This window comes from Haemorhous mexicanus, chromosome 8 (assembly GCF_027477595.1).
Source record: "Haemorhous mexicanus isolate bHaeMex1 chromosome 8, bHaeMex1.pri, whole genome shotgun sequence".
NCBI classification, from domain to species: domain Eukaryota; kingdom Metazoa; phylum Chordata; class Aves; order Passeriformes; family Fringillidae; genus Haemorhous; species Haemorhous mexicanus.
In genome coordinates, this window is record NC_082348.1 from 23,043,820 (window position 1) to 23,061,589 (window position 17,770).

The 17,770-nt window shown below is 40.1% G+C and overlaps 1 protein-coding gene across 4 annotated transcripts in view; it reads right to left on the bottom strand.

The window, feature by feature from the left end:
• Nucleotides 1–9,483: 9,483 nt before the first annotated feature.
• ZNF385B (zinc finger protein 385B) overlaps nt 9,484–17,770 on the bottom strand; it is a 109,931-nt gene continuing 101,644 nt past the window's right edge. For all 4 annotated transcript variants that reach the window (XM_059853205.1, XM_059853202.1, XM_059853204.1 and 1 more), the window contains 4 exons: nt 15,041–15,277; nt 13,816–13,994; nt 12,611–12,712; nt 9,484–10,974 (listed from right to left, as the gene is read on the bottom strand). In XM_059853205.1, the coding sequence (XP_059709188.1) occupies nt 10,756–10,974; nt 12,611–12,712; nt 13,816–13,994; nt 15,041–15,277 (737 nt within the window). In that variant the 3' untranslated portion in view covers nt 9,484–10,755. The remainder of the gene's footprint in view (nt 10,975–12,610; nt 12,713–13,815; nt 13,995–15,040; nt 15,278–17,770) is intronic.

The window sequence follows — 17,770 nt, forward strand, 5'->3', positions numbered from 1 at the left end:
GCCACATTTAAATTTAACTTCTGAAGGAAAAATAATTGAATGGAAAAATCAATCACTAGGCAATTTTACATTCAGTTCATTTAAGGTCAAGTTATTGCTGTCTCAGAGAATAAAAGTTTCCTTAATGGATCAAGTTCAGGAGTGATGTGAAATCAGGCATAATTACACACTGGCTAATGAGCCTAAACTGGCACACAGCACACATATTGAGAGCTGTATATCCATTTACACCCTCTTTGACTCACTTCTTAGTTGGACAAAATGACAAGGGGCAGGAATTGCCACCAGGGGTTTTGGATGGTTCAAAATGCCACAGCTGAGGCAGACAAGTACCAACCTGCTTCCTGCATGAGCAGGCCAGGACTTGGCAGGGGCATCACAGGTGGCTTCCCAAGGGTATTTCTGCTGATATGCAGGAACTGCTGTGCCAGATGTGGGTGGATCTGCTGTGGGTGACTGTCCTTTGCAATCCATTTGCACCATTCTGCACCTTCCTAGGGCTCTAGGGAAGTCCTAGTCCCAGCCCAGGGTGAATCCAACTTGCTTTAGACTTTAGACTTCCATTGTCAATGCTGAGTTATGTTTGGAATTTCTGTAGAAAATCAATCATAATCCAGCTTGAGAGGTTCTTGGATCTTACATCTAATTTTCTCTCCAGCTCAAGGTGCTTTGGGTTTCCACCTGTTTTTTTCAAACTGCCATAATTTCATTCAGCAGAACATTTTCAACAGAATTTTATACTACTTCTAACTGCATCATGGTATATTCATCTCCACTGTTCACAGATCTTAGCCCAGTGTAACTTGGCTCCAGATTAAATAAATAATTCCAGATTTAAGGCTTTGCATTTGGCTTTTGGGCTTTTTCTTTCCAATTTAGCTCATGGGCTCTAATTAAGTATAAAAGTATTTGCCTATACAAAAGAATCACTGGTGTTTTTGTTACATTATGATAAATATCAGGTCAGGTTAAGTTTTTAATATGTCTTTTCACAAGTAAGATTTTATCATATACTATACTTTTAAATATCTCATTAAGTTCTGTGGAAAACAATTTTATTGACTTATAACAGTAAACTCTGAAGTAATTAATTACTTTAGGATAGTAATCAGCCAAGTGATTTAGAAAAGTATCTTTTTCTTTTAATGACATATTTCTCATTGGTGTGTTTTTAGGGAAGCAATGTTGGTTCTCCTAATTAAATAATTCTTGCACATGCAGTATATTTAAAACATAGCCTTAGCAGACTCAGTTTTACAGACATGCAGAACTTCTGCAACTTAGAGCTGTAGTGCTAAAGGGGGAAGAGCTACATGCAAGTTTAACTGCACTCATCTTAAAATAACATCAGCTGGCCACAAGAAAATCCATCTCTCTGCATTACTTCCTTTGCTCTGAGATGCAGAATAAATCAAATATCCCTAGTGCAACTAGACAGAGTTACACTTTTATCCTAGTTTTGCATTTCAAGGTAGCATGGAACTTTAGAAGGAATCACAGATGGTTAGTCTTTATCTGCACATCAAGTCAGAATTTCTAACATACAGATTCTTGATTTTCTTTTCAATGGGCATGACTATGGGAGGAGCATAGCTGGTGAGACAGCTGCAGTGAGGTTGCAAGGATTCTTCTCACCCGAGACCTACAGATTTTAGGGGTGCAGTTCTTTCCAATCCCCCTCTTTCCTGTTTCCTTCCTTCCTGGATTAGTGAAGGAAAGGAAATTCCCTAGATGAAATTCCTTTATGCAGAAGTTCTATGACATTTTTGTGCACTGTATGTTTCCTTCCTCAGGAGATGAGCAAAGGCCATGTCAGAACATGGGGCTGAGCTGTGTACTTCAGTTTCAAGGCTCCTTGTTGCAGCCAAGGCTGGATCTCCAGGAGAAGGCACTGGGCAGATTGATAACAGTATGGGAGGACTCTTTGAAAATACTCTTTGAAAAATTAACTACAAAATCAGATTCCACCTAATTAAAAAGCTCAAAGAATTCTTCTAATTTAGCCATATCTTGAGAATATTAAAAATTATTTTCAGTACATAAGAATACGCCTAAAAAGAGGAAACCAAAGAAGGGTGCTCAGTGTGAAATCTGCATGCAACAGTAAATCATATTTTATCTTCCTTTTGCTTATTTTTTTTTAATCAATCTGAAAGTTTCTTAGCAGACTGAATATTTCTATTATAAACCTACATCCAGCTGTTCCAGGTGTGACAAGCTCTACCGAGCTTGTCTTTGGTCTGTTGTTGTCCTCCTGGTATGAAGTCTCTGTGGGAACTGCTGAAATGCTTGGCAGCAGCTCTCAACCCCTTAAAATGCCTACAAAGAGATTTCTTTGGAGCTTCACATTTACCCTCTATACTTTCAATCAGTGCCAAGAAGAAATTCATTTCTCCTGGGAAGTGGTGGTGTTAATTTTTTGGCTTCTTTATCCTCTAAAGGGACTATAGTCAGTCTTGTTATTCCAAGGTTTAACTCTGAAAATTGAGTTTCAACACAGCAGGAACATTTTGTTTGTTTACTTGTTTCAATGCTGCTAGAAATAAGAAGATTCATCCCAGGAAACAGGGGGAAAATCCCTCTATCAGCAGTATATGCAGAACAAGCATCATGCCCTCTTAACAGTAGACAGAAATAAGAAAATCAAACTGCTCTGCTGTTACAATTTGATTTTTTCTCTTTATAATCGCTGTCCATACTTCAAAGAGATCAGCTAATGCATGGCTCCAGGTTGTGTGCCACACTGAGGGCTGACTGCACCACAGTCATGAGCTGCAGGATAAATGCCAAAGATCAGAGAAGCCAAGCGTTCAAGATTTCCAAAAGCTGTGGCCAGGAACTCAGCTGCTTGAGGAGAATGGCATCACTGTTCATCTTTGCTAAGACAAAGAAGAGAACTGTGATGTGATCTCCAATTTACTTTCTCAGCCATTCCCTTTAATAACAGATAATGGACAAGAGGCTGACTGCCCCTCAGCACAGGGCCCTGGCAGTCTGTTTCACACACTGCTTTGACTCAGTCCTGCTAGAGCTGCCCCTGTCTTCCTTTTTTTCCAAAAATCACTAGCTGCTTTTAAGGTCCTGGTGTTTCTTTTCAAGAGCACACAATATAAAAAAACTCCCTTTGTCTCCACTGCATGTGAAAGAGACACTCACAGAATCAAAATTTTCTTATTTTAAATCAAACTAGAGAGCAAGTAGCTGATGTGTTGGAACACATCATTGTGTGAACTGCTTGTTGAAAGCATGCAGCCAAGAGCTGAGAGAAGGTGGGAACAATCACCACTATCAACTTTCCAAATACCAACCAAAAAAAGTTTGATGATTTTCATGTTCTCTGTCATAAGATAATTCCTTTGACAATGTGGTAAAATATATTCCTAAAATGAAAGATGATGGCAATTTTTCTGTTCCTACCTTCTTAGAAACTTTATTTGCTATCTGTAGTCCATTTCTTTTGACCTTACTCTCTGGAAATATCCAAGTATAATTTGGAAGAATCAGATAATTTAAGATGTGGTCAAACAAGAAATAAATTTTCAATGTGGCATGTTTTAAAGGATGTCTGGCCATGTCAATACCAAGTTCAAGTTCTATTAAGGTTCTATCTTCAATATCAATGTTCTATGTTACAGAAGTAGGGAACTGAATGTCTACTTTAGAATAAACACATGCATGTGAATAGAAAGAAACAACCATCACTATCCCAGTTTTGTCATTGCTTTCTGGTAATTCCTTGACTTGGAACATTTGCCAACTCGGGAGATGTTGATAGCAAATGTAAATGTGCCTTGTGGATAATGAGTAGGGTTTCTGAGCTTACTGCCCATCAGAGCTTTTTCAAGTCACAGGCTAAGATTTGGCAGTTAATATTGTAGCCCTAGCAAAAGAAAAAGAGGAAAGAAATGGAGTGTTTTAGCATGCAAATATATTTTGAGACACAGAAAAAGAAATGCCAGTAGAATGGGTTGGAGTAGAGAAGTTCCTGGCACTGAGGAATGGTCCACTTCATTAGATCTATCAAGCATCTGTAAAACTGCTCCTTAGTATAAGTCTTCACTTGAAAGTTGTCTTAAAGTGACAACTGAAGTGCATTTCAAATCACAACTAACTTTTTGCTCACTGACAATGTAAGCAAAGCCTGACAGTTGTGTTTGTAAATGTATTCCCCTCAAATGAATAATGCACTGCACCTCTCACACCTCACTGCACCTCTCACACCTCACTGCAGTGCAGGGAGAGCTCCCTCTTCTCTTGCAGCCTCCTTGCCCACTCTCATCCTGCTGCCTCCTCCCCAAACTGCTGGAGCACCATCCTAGCACACAGCAAGCAGCTGCAATGCAGATTTAAAGGCTCTCAAATTTCCCTTGAATTCCTTTGAAAAATACATAAGAGCAATGGCAGGTGACATATTTAAGGAGGTGAGTATTTTCAGGAGACTAAAACTATTTAATGCTTTTTTTCCCATGACAGAAGACTGCAGAGCAGGCCAGCTCTGATGATTTAGGAGGCACCAGAGCATTCCCAGCATTCAGTCCCAGGGAGGGAACAGCAAGTCATTATTTTAAAATGAACTTTTTCATTTGAAAATGTGGATGTAATTCTTATCACTCTCTACATTTGAACAATTCTGGTGCCTTTGCTACCACTAATCAGGATCTCCCACACTAAACAATTTACAGAAAGCAATCCCTGAAGCTGATTTATGAGCCAGGTGCCTTGACTGGCATCACAAGGGCACACATGGTAGAAAGTCTCTGTGTTTGCATGGTCTCCTGCCCTCAAGTATTTGTCAAAAGTGGGTAGGGGAGAAGGGGGAGAGCAAAACTGAAGTCTGTTTAGCAAGGAACTGGAGTCTGGGATTTATGTTTTTTTCCATCACAGGTTAAAAGTACTTGCTAATGAAGTTCAGCCTGGTGTCAGGCATGGTGTTCCTGTTCCCATCTCCCTTTCCTTGGGGAATGAATAATTCAGCAGCAAACACGCACCTGGGAAAGCCACAGGTAAACCTCATCCTGGATGGGGTTTTCTACATGAACTCTGATTGCCTCTGCAATCAGAGGCAGGAAGACAAGATGCAGGAAAAACCGCTGGAAAGGAGGACTTGAGAGACTCTGGAGAATTAACTTTTCCATAGCTGCAAGCAGTGCTGTTCTCCAGGGTGGCTGGACTGTGTTCCAAAGAGGAGCGTAACTCCCACTGGAGTTATACCAGCAAGAAAGAGCAGAGGTGAGCCAGTGCATTTGTTCTCACATACAACAAACCCCCACGATTTCCTTGGCCCTGCTGGGCAAGGGGTAGACTCACACTATTCAACTGTGAGAGCCCCTGAGCAGCTCCAGTGAAGTCAAGCAACCAAGATCCATTTTTCATTCAGCCTTTGCACAAAACGTTAGAGAAGGTTTCAAAATTCAAATTGCATACGTAAACCTGACTTGGCATAGTTCAACATGAAAAATAGTTTTGAATCAAGCTGCCACCTCCCTTCCTGAAGAGATAATATATCCTGAAAAGCAGGAGTTTGCAGGCATCACTGACTCTCTAAGGCAAGCATCATATCTGCCAGGAAATGTGCTTAGTACAGTCAAGGTTGACAGAGTTTAGACAGATAAAATAAGAAGAGTCACTGTTATGCTGTCCCCTATTCTTAGGCTTTCTTATTTGCTAAAATCTGACATCAAAGAATCTCATGACAGTTTTACTCTCCTGCAGTGGCAGTGGTTCATTTCAGAGGAGGGGTAGGAGGTGGGTTTGGATTTTTGCTGCCATAACTGAGCTTCAGGAAGTAAATGGAAGGTGGACTTTTGGTGACTTTATAGTTTAGGGAGTTGAACTTTTAAATTCAAGGGCAGAATGGAAAAAACTTACCAGCACCTACTGGAAAATGAAAACAGAGTTCACTCAGGGGATGGAGAAGGGAGCTGACATCTTGACAAGCTATGAGAAACTCATACCTAGGAGCCTGATAGAGGGCTGGGAAAACAAAGGCATGGCTTGGTGTGGTCAAGGAAGGAGAGTCAGCTGATATAATCAGGGGGTGAGGCAGGATAATACAGCAATAGGTTCAGACATGGGATGACAAGAGATTGGATGGCAGAAGTCAATCCTTGAACAGTGGGAATATGTTCCCCCTCTCACGGTTGGAGGAGAGAAAAGTGTCTTAATGGAGAAGTAACTTGAGTGGATGGCTCTGGGGAGAAGCCTTAACCAAAAATGACATCTTTTATGAGCAAGAAGAGGCTGTCACAGGCTGCCAGCAGCTGTCCAGCTCCTGGAGCTTGGTGGCCCAGGCTGTCCTACACTCACTGTACAAATCCCTGCCTTTGCTGCTGGGATTCTGGGAGAGCTGCTGTTGGAGCCTGACCAAAGCCAGCCTCAGAGCACCTGGCTCCCCTTGGCTGTGCAGACAGGTCTGCCACAGCAGCCAGGCAGCACTCTGCCTTCTGGATGTGCTTTTGTTCTCTGCCAACCCACACTGGCAAATCCCAACCACCTACCTGCTTCCACGTGCCCAGATCCTCACTCTTGACACTTTTGAAGACACACATAAAGTTGTCCTTTTCACAGTCCCAGGAGACCTCCCTCAGCTGCAGCCTCTCAAAAGCAGCAGTCTCAGATTGGCCTCCTCCACTTCAGGTTCTCAGCAGGCCCTGGCTCTTGGCATCCAGCACAGCACCCTATCAATACAAATAAATATGAATATGACACAAAGCCAAATATAAACATTTCTAAAACAGAGTTAATTTAATAATAAAACGTTGTAATATAGAAGAATTCTAGGCACTCAAAAAATTAGTTTTACCTGAAACCCTAGTCATTCCAAGAAATACTTGAGGATGTTTCAGCTGTCACTTGAAACAAAAGCATTAAGCAAAAAATAGTTTTAAAAAATATAGAAGCCACAGTAAGAAATTTATTGTGACCACTGTGAGCAGATGATGGCTGTGGAGATTTAATGTCCAACCAGGCATGAATAAATAGTGAAGTACCTCACTTATTCAAGGTGACATGTTCAAAAGTTATGCAGTAAAGCTCACTGGGTTATTGCCAGATCCATAAAGAGAGCGGAACACTTCCTGCAGAGTTTAAAACCACCATGCTCTTTTTTTCCCCCAGAAAAATGTGACAAAATCTTTTGCAAAACTTTCTCACTATAAAATTCAAAGCTCAAGATCAGATTGCAAGGTTGTAAAACAAGGCAACTTATTTTAAATGAAAAGTCTCTTTCTTAAAGGACCTGCCTTTTACTTTATCAGTAGATGGGCCCAGTGTAACACTATCATCAGAGTAAAAGAGGTGAGATCAACTGGGCAATGCCCATGCTAGCTCCTGTCTTCTCTTGCTGTCTGACCAGAACTGGAAAGATTTTATTCTTATTTTGACCTGAAGAAATGAGACATGCACACACTAGTGATCTGCAGCAGCTATGGAAGATCCTATCACCATTATTTTTCTTTTTAAAAAAGCAGTCCATATAAATCTTCAGTCTGTACACACTAGCGGACCACATCACAATTTACCTTTGTGAAAATCTTTCATGATACAGAGACCATGATCCAGTCATAATTAGCAGCAGAAAGTTCCTGCTGATGTGTCTGTATCTTCTTTTTCTGCTACAGAAAGATGGTGATAATCCCTGACCCACAGAGTGCCCTTGTAACTTTTGACTTTTCATACAGGAACAACCTGCAGCTCAGAGTGCAGTCACCAAATCTAGAATAACAGATGGGCCAGAGGATATGATCCCATTAATGTAACCTGATTACCTTAGTGGTTTCCACATTTGATATCTTACTCAAAAAGCTAACTGCACTGCCAATATTAAATTTCAATACTTGTTATCTCTAACAACAAATGCATGAATTTCATTGCTAGCCAAGTGTCATGATGTAACACTTCAGGAGAAGGTATCCTAACACCACAAAAAAGCTGCTGATTGTGTTTGCCTGAGTATGATACAACTTTTCTTTCTCTTGTAAAGCTCACTTTTAAAAGGAGAGATCCCAGCAGGCATAATGGGAGGATTTACCATTTTCCCTGTAATTATCATCTCAAATGCTTGGTCCTGCATGTTGCAGACAAAACTTTGGTGGCAAGCAGAGTTTCAACACACAAAATGCAAGTTAACACAGAGTTTTGATTAAGAATCTTCCTGGGTTCGCAATCACATTTTTTAGCTCCTTATATTTCACAGATTAATTCCTTTCATTGCTGAATGACATAACACATTGCTACACCCTTCATGACCCAAATGTTTCTCCATTTAAGATGCTCTTTAAAATAATCAGCTGTCCAAGAAGTATACACACACTTATTCCAGTCCCCTCTCCTTTTTTCTATTTCATATAGGAACATTTTCAATTGCAGAAACTGTAATGACTTTAAATTTCTTATCATCAACAGTAGAATACAAAATGAAAAGAACAGCAGTTTAATACACAGACAACTCTTGTTTCCTGAGGAACCAGTTAAAATACAGAGATCTGTAAACCTAGCTCAGGTTGGACAGCAACAGGCTCCTGATAGGATTAACTCCCTGCAAAACCAGGCACAAAGAGATGCACATGGCAGGGTATCTACCTGTAACCCTGTGAGTCTCAGAGTCCACAAGATTAATACAAAGTCAACTGCTCTCCCAGAGGATGCTAAAAGCTTGGATTCCCTTCCCTACCCCTTTGGTAGGTGATTCTCCAGTGAATTATCCTCTCACAAGACAACTGACAGCTCCACAGAACAGGGTAATTGGGGAGAATTATACAGAAAATGGTCTCTAATAATGTTGTTACTATGAGGTTTGTCTTGGTCTGTGAATCTGCACTATAAAGTTTCTGAAGTTTTTTCTTCCTTGGCCTTTGTGGATTTGTAATGGCCCTGTTGGCTTTGTATTAACATTAACAGCCTTACAGTTGAGTTTTTTTACTCTTGTACTCCTTACTTTCCACTTTTTATTAACAAAGAGCAGGCTTTTAAAGAATAGATTAAGCTTTTAAGCAGTAAAAAAAGATAAGTTCAAGGCTTCCCCACATACCTCCCTTCAAAAGCTTGCTGCTGGCTCAAGCAACTGCATGCTTTGCCCATACTTCAGAGCAAGTCCTGGCTCCCAAGCCACCTGCTTCTACAGTCTCAAGTCTGCCCAGGCTGGTTTTAAAGTTAATCCTTAATCTCCATTAGCAATGGCACAACCATGGTGCAGCATTTTGGTGGTACAGTAAAACACTCACATAATCACACACCTGTCTCCGCCGTGTCTTCCTCCAAAACTCCGATGGGAATGTTTACAGTCTTGCTGCAAAAAAGCTTCAGTAAAAGCTGTTACAGGCTGCAGTGAGGGAAAGACATTAAAACACAAGGGAAACAAACACAGGTTCTGTAATTATACTTTATTGCAACTCTGATGCTTTGTCTGCTCCTGGAAGACTCCTTTAGCTAAATTTGTTTCAGGCTTTTTTTTTCCTGTTCCAATTAAAACACAGTAAGCACAAATAATTTTCTTATTATTTTATTGAAAAGGTACATTTAAAAAAATACACAGACATCTTACTATTATGGATTGCTGATAAAGACACTCTAAAAGTTAATTCTCTTTTTTTTTTTTTCCTCTTTCTTCCACCTGTAGTCCCCATTATCATATAACAACTCCAGTCTGAGCACTGCATATTGATTCACCTTTATAAAAGGGTTGGGGAGGTAAGAAGATAGGTGGGACATTACTGCAATATATTCAGTAAACAGAGAATATGGTCAATTATAAATATTTTATGTTCTGTACATTATTGCATTAGGGAGCCACAATGTTATGCAGCATCGTTACAAAGGAAACTAGTTAGAAATTGAGAAAACAGGATATTTACGTACAAACACATGGATCCATTGTCTTCTGGAACAACGCATGTGAGCTGTGGCAATGTGCAATTGAAAAGCTTTTTTTCTCTTTAAACATTGCTTAGCAACACCAGTGAAGAAACAACAAAAATAAGTTAAATGAAAGTAGCAAACAAGCAGTAATCTTAACTCTATGTTATATGGCTTTCTATTCTTGATTTCTCTAAATAAAGTATGACACAAAAGAAATAATAAAAGCTTCAGCATTGCATTGCTTTCAAACATTTGCACAGAAATTAAAAATATTAAAATCAGACATGGTACATCTGTAGTACTACACAAGATACACCAGTACTGGGGTCTAGGACAGCACACAATCCCTGTCAACAAGAGCACATGAAAATAATGGATGCAATTCTTTCTTGAGATGTTATCTGCAATCAAGCATTTGGTTCATTTGCCTTTTCCTTTTTTCCACATTAGATTATACCCCGTTCCTTTTCAGAGAAGTATTTACATAGGTGTGAGTGAGGAAGACCCTAGTTTTCAAGTCTGTCAGGAAAATATTTTATGTTCCTTGATTCCAAGGTGCATCATACAAATTGAAAAACAAAACAAAACAAAAACAAAACAAAAAAAAAAAGAAAGAAAAAAATGAATAGATGCATGAATCTTTAATGGTACAAAATTTATGAGCAATTTAATTTTTAAGCAAATCACGCCATTTTGATTAAAAAAATAGAGACAGAGAGAAGACAGAGTTGTCTAGACTCCAAAACGCAGTGCCGCCAACGATGGATTTTATGATGTGGTTGGATGAGGTGTCATGCTGGATGGCATTGCAAAAGAGAAACATTTTAAAACCTCAACCCCTTTCCTGCCTTCCTTTGCCCTTGGTACTGGCCATAGCTATCTCTTTCCCACACCAATAAATCAGTATGGTGCAAAGAGTATGGAGGCCGGCGTTGCCCGGATGGGCCCGTGGGCTGGCCGGAGCAGGGCTGGCGGGATTGCTGGTGCCTGGAACAGGGATGCCGAGGGCCGGGGAGGGAGGGACAGAGCTGATGACACAGCTGCAGCTGCAGCGAGAGGAGAGGAGAGGAAAGCAGGTGCCAGTGGCTTAATCATGTCCTTCTGGAATGCAAGTTTTGCCTGGAATGAAACACACACACACAAAAGCACTGTCAATACAGTTCTCCCAACGCCCACTTTTGCACGAGGGAAAAAGTGAACCCTGGCATAGGGGACACTGTGGCTTTCCACAGAAACCTCTTACCAGCTGCTCAGAAATGTTACCTGCACTGTCCTCTTGCTCCCAGGGCAATTAAAGCAACCAAATCCTATATTTAAATATAAATAAATCTCTTGAGTCTAGGGACCATCTCACTGATGTTTAGAAAGAAGCATAATTTGCAAGTGAGTAACTTTATATAAATTATAACTGTGTGCATGAAATATTAAAAACACCCTCATGATTAAGATTTCAATATAAAAAGTCCAATTTTCCACTTCCAAAAATGAATTGTAGAAAAGAAGATTGGACAAGATGGGAAGGTGGTATCACACCAGTCAGATTAGCGCCTTCCAATGCAGACCAGCTCTTTTCAAAGTAGAAATATTATTTAAGATTGATGCCCAAAAGAACTTTTTTCTGAAATATATGTATATGTATGACTCTACATAGGATCTACAAGCATTGGTGGTGCTTGTGGTGAAACAGCTAATCAGAAATATATACACTCAAATCTATATCACTAAAAATGCTTTGCACTACAATCATTCAGTTGTGGAAGCAAAAATACTCGTGTTCTTCCTTTATAATTGGTGGTCTCTCCTTATGCAATAGATGATAAAATGATGTATTTTACAAGTGAAGAATATTAGCATGGCTAGAACCTATCAAGTGGGGAGACTTAGAGGAGGCCTACAGCATTTTCATTTATCTCTAAACAATCACAAAGACACATCAATATTTTAGCATTTACAGGCTTTCCACATGCTTTCTCTTACCTACACACATTTGCATCTGTTTCTTTTCAGCCTGTACACTGTTTTTTGTGCCATAGGTGGCAAGCACTTTTCTCCAGTAAACACTTGCTGTGTCATGAGCAAATAAACATACAAACTGTGCTATGCTAGAGCCAGCCTGAACTCTGGCTGCAGACGATCAGCAGGACCAGCTTGGGGGATTCCTGGAAATGCAGGTGTGTGTGACAGGCATTGGCCAGTGGCACAGAGACAGGAGAGGTGTTTGATATCAGTGACAGACATGGCCTGAAATACAGGCAGTCAATTCTCCTGAAAACCTGATGGTTCTTTTGCACCAACTCACACATCCACACAGCATCCTGGTTTGTTGTATGCAGAGAATGAGCATTAGTATTTTTTATCTTAACGTCCTATGTCCTTTTCCCTGACTGCATCCATCATTAACTTATAGCTCTCTCAGGTGTGCAAAAAGACAGAGTATACCCACTGCTGCCTTCCAAGAGAAGAGCCCTTGGCCAGTACAGCTGATACCTTTCCATAGGGCACATGGTTCATTTCCCATTCCACTGACTATTCCTTTCTTTCTAGCAGTAAATAACACTTGCAGGGCTGTCTGCATGCCTTGGACTGAGCAGACAGAACACATAACCATCTTCAAATTTGATTCCTATGCAGACTCAGCCTGCAGGGGAAGAGAGGCTGCAGAAGCATCAGGTCTGTCATGTTCCTGTCTCTGTGCAGTGGGAGTCCCCAAGGTCACAAATTCACACAGACAGTGATGAGAAATAAAAATACTTACTGCTAAAATACTTGGGTTGCGCTGCAGTTTGTTGTAAGGACTGTATTTAGGTTTCATAGGCTTTCCTGCAACTCTGTCCTTATGCCTTCGGCTGGAAATGTGCTGAAATAAATATCCTCACATTTAATTAGCTCTTTAAACATTTCTCGGTTTTGAGTTTGAAACTGATTTATCAGCAGGATATGCCTAAGCTCCTGTTTGTAAGATAAAGTAGGCTCTTTATAGAGAGCAAGGATGAGTTTTGCTGAATGAAACATAACAATTTGGAGCATATCAAATAGAGAATCAGAAACTAATTAAATACAGCATATTTTGTGATTGAAGACAGGGTCTGCAAATTATTGATATTTTGGTTAGTATTTCCTTTTTCCACTTGAGGAGCTTTAAACCAGGCAGAGCTGTAATCACTAGGTCATTGGGATATTCAAAAGTAAGAGGTAAATTTCCATCTTGCTGATACTGTTCAGTTGTGTAAACAATTCAATATTAGCTGAAGGAAGAACCAGTACCTGGGGATATGTCTACACATGCATTTGAAATTATCTTAGAGCTAACTAGAAAACAGGGAATGAGAGGACACATTCACACAGCACAGCACCATCCAATCAGAGATTCCCATTTGGGTACCAGAATCACTGCATTTGTATGGGCACAGCTCTGAACCCAGGGCTAATTGGCTCAGACAGAGAACAGCTCCACGGGCACACAACAGCCACACTGCTAATGATAATGTTGTTCTACATAATTCAGACATATCCACAGTATTGTACTACTGCTGATTGTCCCAAATCAATAGATTTGAGACATGTTTTCCTTCTCACATAGCATTAAACATTATTACAGCAGACTGAAAACAGCACCGAAAGATGCATTCAGGGAACCTCAACCCAGAATTTCTTATAGTTAGGAGAACAAGATTCAAATCCCTATCTTGAACCACAGAAAACTTTTAAATGAGATTTGCTATATCATTCATTGATACTGACACCTCTGCTTTTACAACTATCAATCCCATTTTTCCCAACTAAAATAATAAGGTGAACTTGACCTATGATGAAATATTTAGAAATAGTTGTGGGAAGACAGATAAGAAATACTAAGTTCATTTAATATTCACCAATACATCCTCACACAGCCCTACACTGCACCTACAACACTGCAATGTAACTTCAACCAACAAAGAGCTCCAGATACATGCAAGTTACCTGTTTAAGCTGAATTTCTGAATTAACATGGACATCACAGATTTCACAATGGAACGTCTTGTTCTGCAGTCCTGAGCCTTTGCTGCCATTCTGCACCTTCATTCGGGATCCAGGCCTAGGGTAGGACTTGATGGGACCAGCACCATTCCGAGCTTCAACCATGGTCTTGTGCTTGGAGCCTAATGGGCAAGGGGATGCAGGTGAGCTCATGATCAGCAGCACAAAACACTCCCTCAGCCCTGGGACTCTGTAACATTTATCTTCAAGACAGAATGGTTAAAGTCACCACAGACTGGGACTAATGATCACTCTTGTTTCAGGCAGTGTAGCTGTTGAGTCCTTGATCTAAAGGCAAGCCAGAAGGCTTTGTGCAGAAAAGGGAGCAGCAGGCATGCTGGACCACACTGTCTGGGGCAGTGTGTGACTGGATGGCCAAAGTGTTTGCTGCTTATTCTTTTGCCAAATTCCACAGAGCCAGTGAATAGCAGAAAATGGTATTAGCCAACACTGGGACAGGAACCACAGCAATCCCTCAAAACCTGCCTAGGAACTCTAATACTTCAATAAATATCCTCTGATTCGGAAGAAACGGCTGCTTTGCCCATTTCAAGAATGGATTACAGCTGTAAAACCAGCTTCAATGGCTTGTTAACAAGCTTTACATCACCAGCACACCACAGAGAGACAGGGCACACTAGGGATTGCTGCTTGTGGCCCAAAAAATACATGTAACTAATCTTCAGTAATCAGATTTTATGACATCTAGGAAACTTAAGGAGCCCAACCTAAATTTATCAAAAAAATTAAATAAAAAATTATTTACTCTAAATTTTACCAGCAAAATAACAGATACTAATGATAATAAGATAAAATATGAAAGAGAGAGAACACTGGCATTTTAGAAACCTTAAGTGTTGTAGAAACCATTATGATCTTACTGTGATGCTCAGTGTGAAGGTATTGAGGGATCTGATTAGTTAACATGAACTGTAGGGATTTTGTCAACTAAAAACTTAGAGAGTACATGAAGAACAGTTTAAAAAAAATTAGAGAGTGCTTTAATAGAATGTCAAAAACCACACAGGAAACTGCCATTACCAAGACCAGTGGTTTAACTTGCTATTGTAAGTTTTAACTAAAAGATGCTTCGGTGAAGTGTGGCTACCACCTTGGAACACTGAATTTCAAAAATGTTAACACACAGCTAACACATATGGATACTCACCTGTATTGTGGGCTTCTAGTTGTGAAAGGGAATTCACAGCCACTTTGCATAATGAACAGTAAAGTAGTTTTTTGGCTTTTTCCTCTTCTGACTCAGTAACTGCATTAGCAGCTCCGTTGGTGCTCTTGGAAGATGAGGCAGGTGCTGCAGGCGCCACTCCAGGTTTGGGAAGAAAAGGATCCACTTCTGTATTGGACTGCTGGCTCCCACTGTTGGGTTTTTCATTCCCTTTATCTTCTAAAAGAAACAAAATACACATGTTGTTGTTTTATGCCACACATATTAAAACCATACAGTAACAGTCCTGTGGGTTTAGTAAACATAACACAACAGGGGAGCTAATTTATCTCATTTTATAAAAGAGAGCAGCATCCTTGAAATCTTGTTAAAAGTTTTGCCGTGGAATGTAATTTGACACAAAGGGGTGATTTTCCTCTTTTCAAAGTTACCAGTGAGCACCAAAAACCTCACCAAACTCATGCCAGCTGTTATTGCTGTTGTGCTGAAGGCATGGCCAGTCGAAAGGAGCCCAAGCAATACCAAAGGAAGCCAGGCCTAAGGACTGGACAGCACTCAGAAACAAGCAAGGCTTTGCATTGTGGATTAAAAAATATTTCTCAAAAGCAATACATTTGCCTTTGGAAGGGCTCAGGTTTCTCAAAGTCACTGGGAGGATGCTGAAAGGCTCCGCCATCATCCTGACATACATCCCTAGTTTCAGTTCCAGGAGTTATGGTACTACACAGGAACACAGTTGCTAATATTTTAGCTTTTTCCATGAATGACTCCCCATATATTTGTGGATCAGGTGGCTTCTGTGTGCACTCAGTGCATTCCTTTGTCACTTCACAAGCATGAGTCAATCATCTGTGCTCCTACGAGGCAGGTAGGCAGGTATTACTTCACTTTGCAGATGGCAACCAAAAAGCGAGAGATAAAATGTGCCAGCTGTGCTAGAGAGGAACTTTGTGCCAGAGCCAGTGTTTGAATGCTCCCTGCTTACATGCTGCCCCTCAAGGGCTCATTGCATTTGAAGCTGCTCAGCTGCAGGCCCTGTGACCACAAGCCATATTAGCTGCCAGCAGTAAAACAAGCTCTGTCCAAAACAAACATGAGATGGGAGGGGGACAGTGCAGGGGTGCTGGTATGAGCAACCCCGACAAAACAGACACGAGAAATGACTGAATAAATGTCACTCTGAACAGCTGGAATCAAATTCCATCATCTAAGCAAGTACAACATCTACATGAGAGCAGCCTCCCCATTTGAAACCCACGGCTTAGACTGAAATAGAGTTGAACTGACTCGAAGAACTAGGCTCTATTAGAACATTTATTTTTTTAACATGGACCCTTGCACTTTACAGCTACCAGACTCTGTCTTAACATGCCTTTGTGTATCAGGCCAAGACTGTGCTACCAAGAACTCTGAAAACAGGATTGTATCCACTCAAGCAAGCACTTGAGAGTGCACATGAACTATGAATAGCCATCCTCGAATTAAACCCCACAGTTGTTGGCATATTTCCCAGAAGTGCATTGCAGTACATCAATTTTAGATTGTTATAAGCCAGGAGAAAGAAAATTCTAATAAAAGACTATTATTTTCTAAAATAACAATAAAAATACTTTGGAATTACACAATATGAACTATATTAAACACTGAAAATAGTCAAGTACATAGACTACTATTATGACCAAATTAATGTTGAAACCAGATTCTGAAGGTATTTTGATTGACAAAATATGACAAAAGAAATTGATGTTAAATTGTACTTAATAGGCTACTCAACTTTCGTCTCCATAGTAATAAGTTACATCTGCAAAAATCTAGAATACTTTATATGAATTATGAGTCTTCATAAAATACAGTTTCAATAAATAGCATTTGCCAACATTCTAAATTAAAGAGTTTTCAATATGGAAAATTCTCAGAGGTACTAACATCTAGAAATGAAACACAAAGAGCACCTGTCATTTGCAAATTTACATGATTGAAAAATAGAATTGTTGTTTTTGTTTTATGCAATATTATGCCAAACTGCAAAAAGCATAACACCAGGATATATGTAAACCAAAATGGAATAAAGGAATTCCACAGTATTTTGCATTTCAGGCCTTAAAGGAAAGGACACCTACATAACTGCAGGCTGTATGTTAACATATACCAACTACACTTCCAGTTTGGCTTTGGGGTTTTTTTTATGTTGTTCCCAAGGTATTTTTTTAAATGTAAGGATAAAAATCTAGTGTTTTTGGAAGCCCTCCTGGAGATAGAAATCATCACCCCTGTGCAACAAGCACAGTGCTTACCCCCCTGCCCACAGCCCCTGCCTGCACTGATCTCAACAAGAGGGAGCAGACTTTATTTGTTTAGCCAAGTGTCTGTGGAGTAAGATCCCAAGATAAGGAAGAAGATCCATTTCACATGGGCCACCAATTACCATCACAGAGTGATGGTTTTCCAGCACTGAATTTACCAGATGATTGAAAAAATGACAGATTTCATTTCCCACTTCTCCTTACTTAGCTAGCCAACAGCTGATGTAGTATGTTGATTTTTATAATACTCCCCAGATTTACAGTGTTTTCACTATTCATATTCCAACAATTCTAGAGTATACACACTAACAAGACAACTTCTACAAAACCAGAGAGAAGTTACCAGCATGCAGCTGGGCTCAATTCTGCCAGTATTGCAGCTTTTGGAAAGAACCTCAGTTCACATAAT